General features: G+C 57.1%; 1 protein-coding gene and 1 pseudogene across 2 annotated transcripts in view; both read right to left on the bottom strand.

Annotated features, from left to right (window-relative positions):
* The window catches only part of LOC309974959 (methylosome protein WDR77-like), a 462,921-nt pseudogene that overhangs the window by 207,008 nt on the left and 240,283 nt on the right, over window positions 1-15,630 (bottom strand). The window lies entirely within an intron of this gene.
* The window catches only part of COL16A1 (collagen type XVI alpha 1 chain), a gene marked incomplete at its 5' end in the record, with an annotated part of 49,090 nt that continues 34,165 nt past the window's right edge, over window positions 706-15,630 (bottom strand). The window contains 19 exons of the mRNA XM_082862223.1: window positions 706-1,037; window positions 1,769-1,846; window positions 2,026-2,202; window positions 2,957-3,023; window positions 3,387-3,575; window positions 4,451-4,495; window positions 5,075-5,110; window positions 6,615-6,704; window positions 7,062-7,112; window positions 9,150-9,203; window positions 9,616-9,669; window positions 9,987-10,031; window positions 10,238-10,282; window positions 10,944-10,997; window positions 11,205-11,276; window positions 13,666-13,728; window positions 14,083-14,118; window positions 14,408-14,461; window positions 14,572-14,616. Coding sequence (XP_082718349.1) covers window positions 835-1,037; window positions 1,769-1,846; window positions 2,026-2,202; window positions 2,957-3,023; window positions 3,387-3,575; window positions 4,451-4,495; window positions 5,075-5,110; window positions 6,615-6,704; window positions 7,062-7,112; window positions 9,150-9,203; window positions 9,616-9,669; window positions 9,987-10,031; window positions 10,238-10,282; window positions 10,944-10,997; window positions 11,205-11,276; window positions 13,666-13,728; window positions 14,083-14,118; window positions 14,408-14,461; window positions 14,572-14,616 — 1,458 coding nt within the window. The 3' untranslated portion in view covers window positions 706-834. The remainder of the gene's footprint in view (window positions 1,038-1,768; window positions 1,847-2,025; window positions 2,203-2,956; window positions 3,024-3,386; window positions 3,576-4,450; window positions 4,496-5,074; window positions 5,111-6,614; window positions 6,705-7,061; window positions 7,113-9,149; window positions 9,204-9,615; window positions 9,670-9,986; window positions 10,032-10,237; window positions 10,283-10,943; window positions 10,998-11,204; window positions 11,277-13,665; window positions 13,729-14,082; window positions 14,119-14,407; window positions 14,462-14,571; window positions 14,617-15,630) is intronic.

Below are 15,630 nucleotides of genomic sequence, written 5' to 3'. Positions count from 1 at the left end.
CACGAGCTAGATTAACAAAGAATAACAAAAGATGTCATGCGCCATCCAGGAGAGCTGGTGACAGGGCCATGCACTGGTACAGGCAGGAGTTTCCATGTCATTTCCTGGAGAAGCAGCAGTCCCTTGTTGCCTGGGCCAGGGGCTGCGACCTATCGTTCCTCCTGTTTGCACAGGCTTTCTAATCATGGAATTACTGGAGCAGCAAGAAGAGAACCATGCGTGCTTGGAGGTGCCGCCAGGCAGATGAAAGCACCTCAGCAGCAAGTGGCAGTTCCCAAGGTGCACCTGGATTGGCTTTGGGTCACACCCAAGAAGAGGTGGGTGGGGTACCAAACACTGGTTTCTTAAAGGGAAGCAAATAGGGAGGGGCCTTTATGAGCTGCAAGCAGGGTCTTCAAACCCACCTTTGGCTCACCCATGGGAAGAGGCTGAGCGATGCCCCGTCTCTGACTTGGAGAAGTGTGCCATGAAGGATAGGACACAAGGTCCAGAGGCCCAAAGTTTGACTCAGAAGTATCTGGAGAGGAGAGCAGAGCTGGGGGCCCCCTATACAGCAGCATCCCACAGCTTGACTGGTTGACCACAGACGATGAAGGAAATGCCCTCTTTTGACCAGAGGAGGATGTGACAAGAGAAAGATGACAGGGAGATGCAGCTGCAGCCCCAGAGAAACCCCACTGGAAGTGAGATTGCAGATAGTTTTGTTTCTTTGTTTATTGATAAAAAAATATTAATAGCAATTAAAAACCCAAAACATTCACAACCCATCCAGAATCCTATAAGTTTTAGCCATTTGTTCCCAATGGAGTCCTTCATCCGATGGAAATGGTGATTTCAGCCAAAAGGCCCCTTCATGTTTTTCATGGGTGGGTACTCTTGCTCCATTGGCATGGCCCCAAAGCAGTCAGAGGGGTTACAGTGGCCGGCCTTGCCCGGCGGGCCCATGGAGCCTGGGGCGCCAGGGATGCCAGGAATGCCTTGCTGGCCCATCGGCCCAGTTGCACCCATCTTGCCATATCCCGGAGGACCTTGAGGACCTAGGGAGGAAGGAGTCAGAGAAGGAAAATCAGGAAACCCAGATCACAAGAAAAGAAAACATAATAGTCATGGTAAATAATACCTTACATTTGATACATATTTCTCCAGTTACACAATATTTTCATGAAGACCTGATCTGATCCTTACATTAGTTTAACGATAACAATAATACTACTGGCTAGTCTTATTCAGAGTTTCCACGTGCCAGGCACAAGGCAAGTGCTTCTTCTGCATTATTCATTGAATCTTCACAACAGTTCCATGAGAAAGAAACTATTGTCTCATTCTGGAGACGAGGATACAGGCTCAAAGACGTCACCTACCTGGTAAGTGGTGAAGCTACACCTCAGAGCCAGGCTATGAAGCTTTAGCCATTTCTCTCTTAGGCTCGTCAAGGTCACAGAGCCAGTAAGAGGATGAGCAGGACCTGGACTTGCGTTCCCTGGCCCCACCACATGGAGCTCTCTTCCACTGTGTGGTGCTAGCCCAGGTTAGGACTTGCGGGCAGGCACTGGGTCTTCCACCGCATCCCCAACACCCGCCCCCCTCCCCGCGCACACTCTCACACACGCCCTCGTAGAGTATCTTACACGCAGCGGCATTACTCTAAATGATGGTTGGTAGGCCTGTGGTTACTTCAGGTTCTACATAACTATGTTATAGAAGGAACATAAAGAAAGGCGATCTCAACTGCTCCAGATTCATGGTCTCAAAGGCTGGCTTTTCCTACCTGGGGGGCCGGGGAGACCAACTTCTCCTGCAATGCCAACACCAGTGTCTCCCTTTTCACCTTTGGTACCAGGCAATCCTGGAACAAAAGAATAAAATAAGAGGCCCCATCCCTGAGTAGAACAATGACACACCCAGCAGGATTATTTGAAACACACGTATACACACAAATGGCATATTCACAACAGACCTCATGCAATGCTCGTGTTTGCCCCCAAGAGCTAGGTATGCACCTCAGTAACCGGACGGCAGACCTACCTCTCATCCCGGGCAAGCCCTGCCGACCTTCTCTGCCAATCTGACCAGGGAGCCCAGGTGATCCCGGGGCACCTGGCCGGCCCGGGGGACCATCCTTCCCTGGGGGCCCTGGTCGTCCCGGAGCTGCTGCCATCTCCATGGGAAACTGCATCCTGGAGGTGTAGTAAGCCATCCTCTCTGTAAGAAAGGTCAGGGACAGGTCACAGGGTGCCCCCCAGGGACTCAGAACGACTGCAGATGCTACAGACAGGCCCCCAGCATGGAATCCAAGACAGCCTTTCTTCAGAGGGATGTCGGAGCAAGGAACGTGTGGGTGGATCTCTTAAGTGGTCTCCTGTGCCCTAGCCCCACCTCGCTCCTCGCTCTCCACCGTGAGCTTCCTGAAGCACAGATCTGATTACAGCATCTCTCTTCTCCATTGGCCTTCCTGAGTTCACCACTGGCTTCAGAATAAAGTCCAGACTCCTTGCTTGGCATTCAAGGTCTGCTTCCCAAGCAAGATGTCTAGCCCCTTCCGGAAAGGTCCATGTTTTCCCCAGTCCCTAGCCTGTCAATGTTGGACAAACAAATGAACAGGAAAAAAAGCTTAAAATGAAACCACAGCAGCCTTCTTAGCGCTGCTGCTTGCCCCTTTATTTAGAGCTCACTCTATGCAGACTCATTTGATATCAATTTTCTCGTCTGTCTCCTCTGCTCCAGCGGGGGCTTGGGGAGGGCAGGAGGGAATCATTCTGTCTCTGAACAGAGCAGGTGGCAGGAAAGGCTGAAGCCTAATTGAACATATGCCTGTAAGTGCGAGAGCAAGGTAAGTAGGGGTGGGGGGGGGGGGAGGTGGATATTGAGCTCTAAGGAAAAGGAGGCCGGGGCAGGGTGGAGAAGCAGCTGGGAAGGGCGAGCAGCACCCACTGCCACCCAGCCAGCTGCCAATTACCGTCAAACATTTTAATGATCTCTTGTCTGATGAACCTCTTGATTTCATCATAATTCACCATGTCTCCCTGAGGAGAGAGAAGAAACCTGCCTCAGTGATACTTCCAAGCCTGGGGCTCATCTCCCCTGGGGATGGACTTCGTGGAAGTAGAGGATGGGGAGGGAGGCAAGGGTCCCAGGAGCCTCCCACAGATACTTAACCCCCTGTCCTAACCCCCTGAAGTGGTACAAAACATTTAGAGAGTCAGTGCATTTTTCTGGGGAAAGGGTCCCCAATCCCCTCAACTCGCCCACACAGTTAAGAACCACCCATAAGGGGGTCATGCTCCTTCCTGTAGAGTGTCAGCAAGAGCCTCTAAAATGGTCCACGCTCTACCCCGCAGGCCTGCTCTGTGGGCCAGTGCCCATGGCTGCCAGCCTCCCCGCCTTACCATGGAGCCAGGCACCCCGGGCAGACCAGGGCTCCCCGCAGGTCCCGGAGATCCAGGGTGGCCTCTCTCTCCTGCAGGACCCGGCGGCCCAGAAGGTCCCATGGAGCCACTCTTGCCAGGCCCGCCAGGCATGCCAGCTCTTCCCTTCTCCCCTGCCTGGCCCTTCTGCCCTGAAGGTCCCGGGTCACCCTGCAAGGACAGGAAGTCACAGTCCAGCATTGCCGAGTGCTGTCAAGTCTACCTCACGATGTCTCAGCAATCTGCTCCTGTCTTCAGCCCCCTACCTGGCCCCCGGCGTCTCCCTCTGGACTGTGCACAGGATCTTGACAGGTTGCCCCATGTCGCTGCCCCCAAAGCAGTCCTTCTAAAGGACAGTTTTCATGTTGTTACTCCCTGCTTAGAAATTCTGATGGCTCCCAGCTGCCCTCAGGATAAAGGTCTAATTCCTTGGCCAGGCATTCAAGGCCATTCATGAGGCGGTCCTGGCCACATCTTCTCCAGCCTCGTTGCACCTCCAGCCACACCTCACTGGTTGTAATTCTGACTCGGCCGTGTGTCTTAGTCCTCCCTGCCTGGACTGCCCCCCCCCCCCTCCGCGGTGCACTCCCCCTACTCAGCTGAAATGTCCCTGTTCTCTGTGCGGCCCCCCTGGCGCCCTACGCTGAGCTGACTGCTCCCTCCCTCTGATCCCACGGTGCTACGTCTCATCTTCCTCAGTAAAACCCGCCACGCTCCAGTGTAAGTGTGACTGAACTAAGTGGGCCCCTCTTGTTCAGGGACCTCTGTTTGCCCAAGGCTAGGACAGAGGGCCTGGCGGGTAAGCAAGGCCAAGCGGATGCTCGCAGAATGAAGGAATGAATGAATCAATCAATCAGGAGTGAATGAACCTTGGAACAGCCCCTCGTGAGAAGTTGTCAGAGACGAGGTTGCTCCAAGTTCTGCCCACATTTTTCCCTGCCCACTGGCCTTCCTGTGTCTCCTCTCCATGGCTAAATTCAGAGCTTAGAGTTGGGCTTAATCAACTCATGAGCTGCTCCTCTCAAACCCGGCCGGTGCCCACTCACCTTTGGACCAGGGGGTCCGTACATTCCCTGTTTTCCAGGGGGTCCCTAGAAGAAAGCAAAAGTCAGGGATCAAGTCTGGGCAGCATCTCCAAGCTGTCCAGGAAAGACAGGTGCCGTGAAAGGACCTCCCACAGTGTTAGGTCCCCAGGCCGTGTCCACTGGGCTCTGTGTGAGAAAGGATGTCAACCTCCCTGCCAACAAGAGCGGGGACATCTGGAAGGGAGACTCATGTTCCTGGGGTGTGGCCGTGTATGATCGTGTTGGTTGGGTCTCTTGTCACGGACAAAAAGAGGTGAGAAGTCAGAATGAAAGGGAGGGCCTGGCTAGAGCTGGTGCCCAAGAAATGTTTATTTGGAGTATTATTATGATTATTGGCTCTTTTTGACCAAGTATACGGTTAAAAAAAAAAAAAAAAGTGAAAAGCAAGGCTCACTCTCATCCTTTTCCCCTAGTCCCCAGTCCCTCTCCCCAGAAGAACAAGGGCACCGGATTCCTGTATATCTGTCCAGAGACAGTCTGTGCAAACAGGGAGCATTCACTGAATGAATGAAGAGGGGTCTGGGCGAAGCTAGGAGCAAGAAGCAGCATCCCCAAGAGAAAAGGAGGAGCCCAGCACAACGATACCTCTTTGCCAGCTTCACCATCTGCACCAGGTTCACCCTGGGGAGTAGAGAGCAATGGAGCTGTGGTGAGTGCCAAGCCAGCTGGGCATTTCATGCCTCACCTCGCCCACCAGGCATGGCCAGCCCCAGTTCCACCGAGGAGTCACGATCCTCCCCACCTCCCCCCGATGCTCCAGGCACAGGCTGTGGAAACTTAGACCCCACCCCACCCTCCAGCCTGCTCCCGGCCGCCCCACTGACTGAGCTCTATGGGGGAAGAGCAGACTGCACCTGCCCTGCTCTTTGCTTGAGATCCTGGCATCTCGCACATTCCCTGGCTCTGAGTGTATGTTCAGTGTTTGCTGAATGAAGGCGTGAACTCTGAATCTCTGGCCTTGATGAGGTCGCAGAGATCGGCCAGGGCAGCCTAGTGTCCGCTCCCTCCCCAAAACAGGAGAGGCTGCTTCCAGGGCCCTGCCCATTTCTAGTGGGATGCTGGGGAAGAGGAATCTGTGATTGCAAGGCAACTGACACATTCATCCGGGGACCCTGGAGGCTCCTGAGCCTGTAGGCAGGAGGGATGGAGGGTTGGTGGGACCTGCCTGCTCAGGGTCTGCAGCAGGAATCAGATGAGTTGGAGGCAAGACTCGGCCCGTCCGATTACTCCTGCATGGGCTAGAGTCATCCACCCCATTCCAGGGCACCAGCCCCAGGGGCATTGCTACTGCTCCCCAGAAGGAAGTCTGCTTGGGTGGAAAACACCCTGACCTGGGGACTAGGAGACATGGGTCCCTGCCTCAGTCCCCGGGGAGATTCTTCATCCCTGAGACTGGCAGTCAGTTCCACCTGATGTGGCCACCTGTCTGGAACCTTTGAAAGAGAAAGTGTCGCAGGGTGGCTCCGGACACAAGTTCTGGAGTCAGGCAGCCTCTTGCACTCACTAGCTGTGTGACTCCGGACAACCTACTTAACCTTGCTGAGCCCTGGTTTCCTCATCTGTAAAATGGGGACAATCCGACCTACTAAATAGGGTTGTGGTACAGATTAAATGACAAAATGTCAAGCACATTTGTAGGTCACCATTTGTAGGTCACCATTCAGCACTGTCACATTGTCAGTGACCAATATATCACAGCTCTTAGTATAAACTCTAGCTGAAACTAAGGAGTGGTTTCTGAGCTGTTGCAAGAGCTCCAGCAGTAGCGCAGCGTTTCTGTGCCTGACATTTACAGGTTTTCTGTGGTTACCAACAGACTTCCCTGGGGAGGGGGCGGGGGTGGAACAGGGGCCAGTCTCCCCTGTCCGACACCTAGTGGGGGGATCTGTACAGCGGTGCACGGCTGGAAGCAGCGGTCTGCTGTGTGGTCGGCCCAGTGCTGGCTTGTACAGCTTGTCCTTCTTTCTAAATAGGACGTGATCCTCAGGCACAATCTCCGAGCTGCCATCGTCTGTGCTAAATGCCTCCCCTTCCCTGGAGACCTCAGAAGTGCAGGGCTGCGTGCAACTGACAAAGCCCACTGGCCCTTTCCCCCCGGGCTGTGCCGCAAGATGTAGGGTCCTACCGGGGGGCCAGGGTGTCCAGGGGGACCAGGCTGGCCCGGAAGACCTGAAAGGCCCCTTTCTCCAGTGGATCCTCGGTCTCCTTTCGGGCCCTAGGGAAAGAGACGGGGACGGTGAGAGGGAAAAGTGAACCCCACGCAGCCAGAGGCAGACATTGTGCGCCAGGGGCCATGACCCCCACCCTAAGGCTGCACACGGGGAGGTGGCGCTGCCTGAACGTGGGGAAGGACCCTGGGATGGCCTCCAGGCTTCTCCAAAGGTCTTCACCACAGGCCAGTGAGGGAGATGTCTGGACGCAGGAGAGGCCGATGCCAGGGAAGGAGGGGGGCTGGGGACACGCTGCTCTCCAGCCCTCACCCCCCACCCCACCCGGCTCCCTCTGCGAGGAGCCTGCAGCAGAGCGGGGCCAAACTCCGGGGAGGGAGGGACAAGGGGAGCACGCCACTCACCACTGCAGAGATTCCAGCTGGGCCTGGCTGGCCTGGAGACCCCGGAGGCCCCTAAAGAGAGCCAGTCAGTGGGATGGAAAGAGGCTCCAGTAATAAGGCCCCGGAGGCAGCGAAGGACCAACAGCAAGAACACGCCCTAACCTTGTCATGACTGCTCCATTCTCTTCCCCGAACCCTCCTTCCTTCTGCTCTTGCACTTGACCTACGCCAGAGCTGAGGCCTGGGGGGCCCTGAACACACAAGACCCTCATGCCTGCCGCAGGCCGAGTGGTACCTCTGGGGCCCGCACGGAGGGGATGATCTGGGAGTCAGAGCCAGGTGCAGAGGGAGTAAGGTACATGCTACGTGGGCCTGGGTGTCTTCTGAGTACCCCCACACACCCCCTGCCGCCTTCCTTCTGTTCTCTGGGAAGAGCAGAGACCAGAAGCTTTCCTCTGCGCAGCCGGGGGGTGAGGGGCAAGGGCTCAGCACCGACTCCAGCGTCCTCACAGAGAAGCCCCAAGCTGCCTGGTCTCCTGCCGCTCACGTGCTGCTGGAGGGCGATGAGCCTGAAACACGCAGGAGGGCTCCCGCCTGCCCTATCTCTCCACATCCTGCCCCTGAGGCTCAGCTCAAATGTCACCGCCCTGGTGGTCAGAGCTACACTTTCTCTGAACCCCAGGGCACACAGGTCTCTCTCAGAGCACTTCCCTCCATGCTCCCAGATGGAAAATTCCAAAGGCACAGGCTCTGTTCTACTCATCTCAAGCCTCCTAAGGCAGGAATGTCCAGCACTGAGACTGGCACACAGCAGGGGGCTGGGCTGGATGGCCAGAGGTGGGAAGAGGAACCCTGCACACCCCCCAACCCCCCAGGGGGTCTCCGATGCGGACACAATTCAGAGTGTGTGACTCCTTCTTTCATCTGTAACGTGGAGGGGACCGGACTAGACCTGGGGTCCCCAATCCAAGGTCTCTGGACACCTTGAGATCCATAAAAATAGTGATGAGGACCCGAGAATTCCTTTTTTGGGGGTTCTGCACTATTCTTAACATTTCCAAGAGCCTTCTGGAAAGTGTACAGCCAGCCTCAACAGGGCTCTCTGGAACCCCGCCAGCTCGGCATGGTCACGCCGATCAAAGACGCCCACTGGCAGTCATCTGTGTTACAGATGAGTAAAGTAGACGGGAAAGCCATTATTGCTTAATAAACATCCTCTCCAAGTCACCCTTTCTCAGTAAATACACCACCCACTCACCCAGCTGCCCGAGCCGAACCGAACAGGAGTCGCCCTCGATTCCTCTCCTTCTCCGCCTCCTGCCCCCTCCCCATCCAGGTCACGAGCAAGTCCTCTATCTACCTCCAGACACTTGCGGGATCTGTCCACTGCCACCAGCTCCACCGCCATCATCCCTCAGCTGATATCTCTGATGTCATTTGCGCACCCAACCCCCTCCTGCCCATGCCCCCGAGGTCCTCCACCATCTGCATCAGGTCCTCTCCCAGCTCAGCTTTCCCGTTCCCACTCACACCCTCCTCGGACTCCACTCCCGCCACGCTGACTCTGAAGCTCCCCAAGCCCTCCCTGCCTCAGGCCCTTTGCAGCAGATGCACCCCTGCCGGGATGCTCTTCCACCAGACTGCTCGACAGCTGGCTCCTTCTTGTCATTCGGGCCCCTGCTCAAAGGCCACTTCTCCCATAAAGTCGCCTCCCAGGCCCTCTATGACAGCACATCACTGCCTGATCCTTCCGCGTTAATCTGTCTGTTGTGCCTGTGTGGAAGCTCTGGGATCAGGGGACCTTGTCTATCTCACCGTAGCCCAGGGCTTGGAACAGTGCCTGGTGTGGAGCAGGTGCTCAATAATTACTTGTTGAATAACTGAAAGATCTTTGTTTGATAAGCAAACTCGAATGTGCCCAGAATATCAGAAAATGGCCAAAAGCCGGGGAACCGCTGGATGGGTGAGCCCAGAGCCCCTTACTGCTCTACGTGGCTGGCACTGCTGCTGCGGTCAGTTCTTTCGGGTCATCACCAGCTTGCCCACCACCACCCAGCCCAACACAGTCTGAACTCTCACAGAGACAGAGACGAAAACAGAGTAACTCACAACGTGGCCAGGGGGGCCGGGTCTTCCCTGGGGTCCCATGGCACCAGGCTCACCCTGCAGGAGGGAGAAAGAGGAAGAAACAACACAGAAACAGACTTACACACACAGGCTGTGAGGCAGGAGAACGCTGAGCACAGCAGGTGGAACACCAATGGCCAGAAGAGCTGCGTTGAGTCCTGGCCTCTAGGCCTAAGCCTTCTGGGGACAGGGGACCAGCCCTGCCCGTGAGTATGGTTGGAGGGGGAAGGTAGAGCCCAGGCCTTTATGGGTTAATAACCCAATAGCCCCTAGGGAGAGGAAACCGGTTATAAACTTAAGAGGAGGAAGGCCAAGATGTGCAGTGTTGGGCAAAACCTCCCCCAGAAGGCAAGGAGAGGAGGCTGCCACTTCGCCAGCGGCCGCGTCCTGGACTCAGCAGGACCCAAGGGCTGTCTAAAGGCAGCATGCACAGACCCCGGGCCCTTACCTCTGCTCCGGGGCGGCCACTGCTGCCCGGGGGACCAGGCTTTCCACAGTCACCCTGGAGGAGAGAGGGGCAACTGAGGCTCACCAGACCGCCATTTGGCTCCCGCACCCCAAGCTGACCCCACATCAGAGGAGTCCTGCCACATGCCCCGGCTTCGGCCAGGGGCTCTCTGATGCCCTCGGGCTGGCAGATAGCAAAGCCCCAACCCAGTCTGCCAGGCACCGGTGGCCTCAGAAGGCCCGGATGCTGGGATGGCATCTTAGCCAAGGGTCAGGTGGCACTCCACTCCGGCCAGGCTGCCGCATCTGCTCGGGGTCAGACCTTGAGAAAAGCCGAGAAAACCTGGTTGGCAGAAGTCACCAGGCCCTTACCTTCAGTCCTGGGAGGCCGGGATGGCCCGGTTTTCCCTTGAAGCCCTGGAAGAAAAAGCAGGAGCTGCCACGTCCCTCACCTCAAGCAGAGGCCACTTCCCACTCCTCTTTCCTCAGGTTAAACAAGTCAAATCCATCCAAAGTCATAACATGTCCACAGGGGATGTGGATTTGAGCTGCCCCACCCATCAGGGCACCCGTCCAGCTTTGCAACCCCCCAGCTCCCAGCTCCTTCCTGCAGCTCAACTTACCGGGGGTCCCATGAGTCCGGGGGGGCCAGCAGGACCAGGGTCCCCCTAGGGAAAGAGACCAGGGGCACTGAGACAAGAGCTTTGTCCAGCTTGTACCCACCCATTCACCAGTCTCCCCCTTTCTCCAGCCCCTCCCCCAGCTCTCCCAGGATGGAGGGATTGTCACGTGGGGCACAGGGACGATTCCAAGCCGGGCTCAGCCTCTGACTGGCTGTGCACGCTGAGTGAATCCCCGTCCCTTTCTGAACCTCAGTTTTCCTTCTTTTGGGTACAGAAGCGGGTTGACCTTGATGCTCTGCCCTTTGCCATGGCCCCATCCTTTTCAGATGCCCCAGCAAAATCAGATCCAAGGAGCCAGGCCCACTCAAGTCCTTCCCTGTCTGCAGCCTATTCTTTCTGACATCCAGCCTAGTTTCTTCAGCTGATTGAGTTTCTGGGTATAAATTTACTCCCTTCACTGCCTGCCTTTGGTGAAACCCAGCTCATCCAACCTGGTTAAGGCAACTGGGAGAACAGAGAAATCGGGGACTCTGGTGCCATTAGAGAAGTGGGGTGCGGTGAGAGGCAGACCGAGGGAAGGTGGGGCACCTCCTGCAAGAGGTGTGGGGCAGTGGAATTCAATTCCCTTCATCAGGGTTCCCTTGACTTTGGCTCTTGGAGAAGGAGGTAGAAGGAAGGGGGTGCCCTCCTGGGCCCACCATCTCACCCTCACGCCAGGCTTGCCGTCCTTCCCATCTAGACCATCCAGACCGGCAGGTCCCTGGAAATGGGAAAAAGGCATTCCTGCACGCCTGTGCTGGAGCCCTAGGAGGTGGGAGGCCCAACCCAGCCCCTCCACCCTCTTCACCCCCTCCACCCCTCACCCAACTCCTACCCCTAAAACACACACACAGACACACACACATGCGTGCATGAGCACACACACATACACCCACACACCTGTCAGGCTAAGCGGGCACACGCTCACCTGAATCCCGGGAGATCCTGGTGGTCCAGGGGGACCAGGCAGGCCTGATGGACCTCGAATCCCTTCACTGCCCTGGAAATGAGCCCCCCAGCAAAGTCAGTGGGGCCTTGCCCCCCTCCCTCCCGCTGACACACACCAGCAGGACAAGAGACCCCGGCCACAGGGGCTGGTGACTACTGGAAGTCAGGACAGCTGGCTTCGAACCCCAGTTCGGTTCTGGCCTAACTGGCTGTATCCCACACACCACTCCCCCATGAAAGTCTGTCTTCATCTGCCAAGCATCCCCCTTTCTGCACTGCTCCACGAAGAAGAAACAGAGCCTTCTGGGTCCAGCGCCTTCCTCGGGGTTGACCAAGGACTGGCCTGGTGGGTGTTCAGTAATGTGGGCTGAAGTGAGGGCACACATTCAATTCACATTGATCCCAGCAAGGTGCCAACCACTATGTGGCCTCTGATTCCCCTAGATGGCAAAAGGGTGGGCCCTGCCCTCGAGGAGCTCACAGTCCAGCAAGAGTCACAGGCCCAGGACCATCAAGGGCCTTGCAACAGTCGATTTGCCTTGTGTGAGTAAGGGGCCCTGGGAGCTGGAGAGAGAGAGCAGCTCACTCTGGTCGGGGGCAGGGAAAGTGTCACCGAAGAGTTAGCAGGTGCTGGGCTCTGAAGGACGGCTGGGATTCGGGTAGGTTTAGGAGAAAAGGGCATGCCACAGAGGACTTCAGAGAAGGATAAAGATTTGGCGGTGTTCACATGCCTGGTCTAGCTGGGGTGTCTGGGGAGCCCGTGTGATGGGGGTGGGGGGCGGAGAGGAGACTGGACGAGGGCCCTGAAACCCTGTACTAGATTTTAACAAACAGACCGTTAGTTTTCAAACTGTACTTCCCAGGGCCTGAGGGTTCCTGGAGGAGCCTGGAGAGGCTGGGGGCACAGAGTGGAGGCCAAGGGGGTGGGACTCCAGGACCCCTACCCTCACCTTAGCCAGAGCAGCTCCACTTGCATCTGTTTTATAGACTGAGCATTCATATGAGATTTTGTGTGACAAAAAGCCTTGGGGACTACAAAATAAAGTCTGAAAACACCACTACGGGCACTGGGGAGCCACTGATGGTTCAAAGCAGGGGAATGATGAGAGCGAACGTGTGGATTTGAATGTTTATCAGAGAAGAGAGGGGGAGGCAGGTAGCTAAGTGGGGAGGCGGCAGCATTTCCCCAGTGGGGAGAGGGTGGGTGACCTGGAGCAGTGGCTGTGGGGGTCACCAAGGGGAAGGGAGCCAGCTAGAGACCCCACAGGGGGGTGGGGGTGGGGGGGGGAAGGGCTCTGGGTGGCACTGTCATGCCACCAGCTACCAGGAGGGGTCAGCACAGCCCCAGGAAATGGCAGCCCCACAGGGAGTCAGGACGGAGAACCGCTGGCCAGAGGCTTGGGAGTCTCTGCAAAGACCGGCCTAAGGAGAGCAAGCTGCACTGGGGCACAGAGGCAGCACGGAAGCCTCTGGCGGGGGCCGCCACTCAGGCGCCCCACAGAGAAGTGAAGGGAGGTGGCACCGCCACTGCCTCAACAATAGCTGATAGGTGCTGGCTCTGGGGTGGGGGGCGCAGCCAGGGGCTTGAGGGCTCTCCTGAGCTGGGAGGGAAGTCTCAGCCCCGCCACTGTCTGGCTGTGCACCCCTGGGATGCCCCCAGCCTCTCTAGGCTTCAGTGAGAACCTAGACCAAGGGGGCCCTTCTAGAAGTCCTTTCCAGCTTTCAGAGGAAAGAGGCTCCCCAAGAAGCTGCAGCTCTCCTGCCCCTCCCTGTACCCCAAGCTTAGAAGTCAGTTTGGGGCCTCATTACATTGCCCACCTGTCACATCTGGAGAGCCCAGAGGATGGGCTGAGACAAGGATGTCAGCCTCCAGAGCAAGGCAGAGCTAGTCCCAAAGTTTATCTATAGCCAAACCCAGGGCGGCCAGTGCGGGGGCTCCCCAACTGCTGCTCCTTCCCACCCTTGTCACCAGGTCACAGGCCACGCCTGCCCTCTCTGGCCCTTGGGGACACCCTGAGCATGGCCTCCCAGGAGGCCCATTCTTCTTTCCTGCTGTTGTCAGACCCAGAAGGCAAATGCCCAGACCACCTCCTGCTGAAGGGCCCAGGGGGCCCAGTCTCGGATGTGCTTCCCTCCTTCCCTCAACTCCTCGCCCTCCCCTGGAGGAGCTGCAGCTGGCCGGGGCTGGCCTGTCGCATCTAGTGGCCCACCTCTCACTACACCTCTCTGCCTCCTCCCCACCCACACTCTCCCATTGGGTGGGCATCCTGGGCCCAGCTGTCAGCCCTAGGGGCCCACTGGTCTGCCCCGGCCCTGTTGCCCTACAGCAGTTGCTGGGCTCATCCTGGAGGTCTCTTTGCCCCCCTTGATGTAACTGAATTAGTCCTTGAACTTCTGACGGCTCAGAGCTGTGACTGTGGCCAACTTGGGGTCCTGTTCACCTTCTCCGCTTGGGGGCCAGGTGGGCCAGGTGCTCCAGCTTTGCCTGGGAATCCAGGGGGACCCTAAATCAACAAAGAAGCAGGCAGGAATGAAAGCGGGGCTGGAAAGCAGCTCCCCTTCCTTCTTCCTCCTGGGTGTGCTTCACCACTGTTAATGTGATGCGTTTTGACTTCCCAGAAACACCACCCAGGAGCATTACATCTGGCTGGGCGGCTGGGCTGGGGCCCACCCAGGAGGCCCTGCTCTCCAGGTCCTGGCTCCTGGAATCAGGCCTGGCCCCCCAGGCCATTCCTTCGTTCTTCCCGCGCCTCTTTGCTCCCCTCCCTAGGCCCACCCTCAACCAGCCTGGCCTGGCCAGGCCTGCCCCTCGCAGATGGGATCACGTCGGACAGAGCTGGCTTTGTGTGTGCACTCACCGGTGGGCCTGGAAAGCCTGGCTGGCCTTGAAATCCCTAGGGGAAGAAAGCAAGGGACAGTTTGCTGTGCCACCCTCTCTCTCCTGCCTGGCTACCCACGTGGAAAGAATGACAGCGTGAGGCTGCCTCAAGTCATGGGCCTTGTCCTCCGCTCTGCCCCAAAGGGCCAGCAGGTGAGGCTCTGGGCACGAGGTGAGAGGTTACAACTCGAGGATGGTGGGGGGGGGGGTGGGAGGCTAGAGCTGGTCACTGTGCCCCCTCCCCCCCGTACATGAGGGTGACCATCAGGGGGAGGACAGCTAGATAGGGCCCTGCCACCACTCACCTGGTCACCTTTCTCACCCAAGTTCCCTTGGGGTCCTCGCTCTCCTCGGGGACCCTGTCACCACAGAGAACAATGCATCTAGAACCCAACCTTCCTGTCCCCAGACCCCAGGGCAGGATCAGGGATCCCCATGTCCACATCTCCCTGTCCCCTTCCCCACTCACTGCTGGGCCTGGGGGACCTGGGAGGCCTTCAGATCCTGGTGGGCCCTGGTGATACAAAGGAGAAGAATTGGTCACTCGGACTTGGGGAGGTGGGAGATCAGGGGATGGGGCAGGGAACGGGGCACAATGCAGAGGCAGGGATGTGGTGGGACGCCCCTCTAAGCTGCAGGATTCCTCCCCCTGCTCTGTTCAGGCTTCCCTTCCCTTGCCTGAGCTACTGAACCAGCCTCTTAACTAGTTCTGCCATCTCTTGGTTTGCTCTAATCCAGCCAGCAAGAGGCTGCCATCTCCTCTGCTTCAACACAGCTCTGATTATAATACTCTCTTGCTCCAACACCCTCCATGGGGCCCCTCTGCCAACTGAATGCTGGGTTTTGAGGCATCCTGTGATCTGATACCAACCACCCTTCCCTGCTTCATTTCCCTCCCCTTTCCTTATCTTCTGCCTGGCTTGGTCAGACTGCCGTTCCCTGAACACTATACAATCATACCACTGGGCATTTGCACAACTGTCCCCTCTACCTAGAATGCCCACCATCCCCCACCATTTCTAGGTCTCTTGAAACCCTACCAAATCATTCGATGGCTCGAATCTGTCCCTGAGGTACCCTCACGCACGGCTTCTCCCTCTGCGATTCCCCAGCACAGACAACCATGTGCTGGCCGTCTGTGCTCCCACACCCCCCCGCAGCTCCATTCAGGGCTCAGCTCAAATGCCACCCGCTCAGAGAGGCCTCCCTGACCCTCTGTCTAATGCTTCCCATTCATGGCTCCAGCTCCTTACCCGGCTTGATTTTCTCCACCGGTCCTATCTCTCATAATTTATATGTAGCTGTTTACTCATCTGTTATCTACCTGGCCCACTGGAACGTGAGCTCCCTGAGGACCAGGGGCTCAACTGCCTGTTTTATCCGCCAAGGCATCCTCAGAACAGAGCCTGGCACCCAGAAGGCCCACGAGAAAGATTCGTTATTGAACAAATGCACAACGGGGTTTGCTGCATCCCACCGGGGCCTCACCAGCATGTGCGAGGGGGAAGGTAAGACAAAGACTTGGGAG

The sequence above is a fragment of the Leucopleurus acutus genome (assembly GCF_964270905.1).
Source record: "Leucopleurus acutus genome assembly, chromosome: 2".
NCBI lineage: Eukaryota > Metazoa > Chordata > Mammalia > Artiodactyla > Delphinidae > Leucopleurus > Leucopleurus acutus.
Note: the sequence above shows the minus strand (reverse complement) of the source record. Positions and strands in the feature narration are given on the sequence as shown.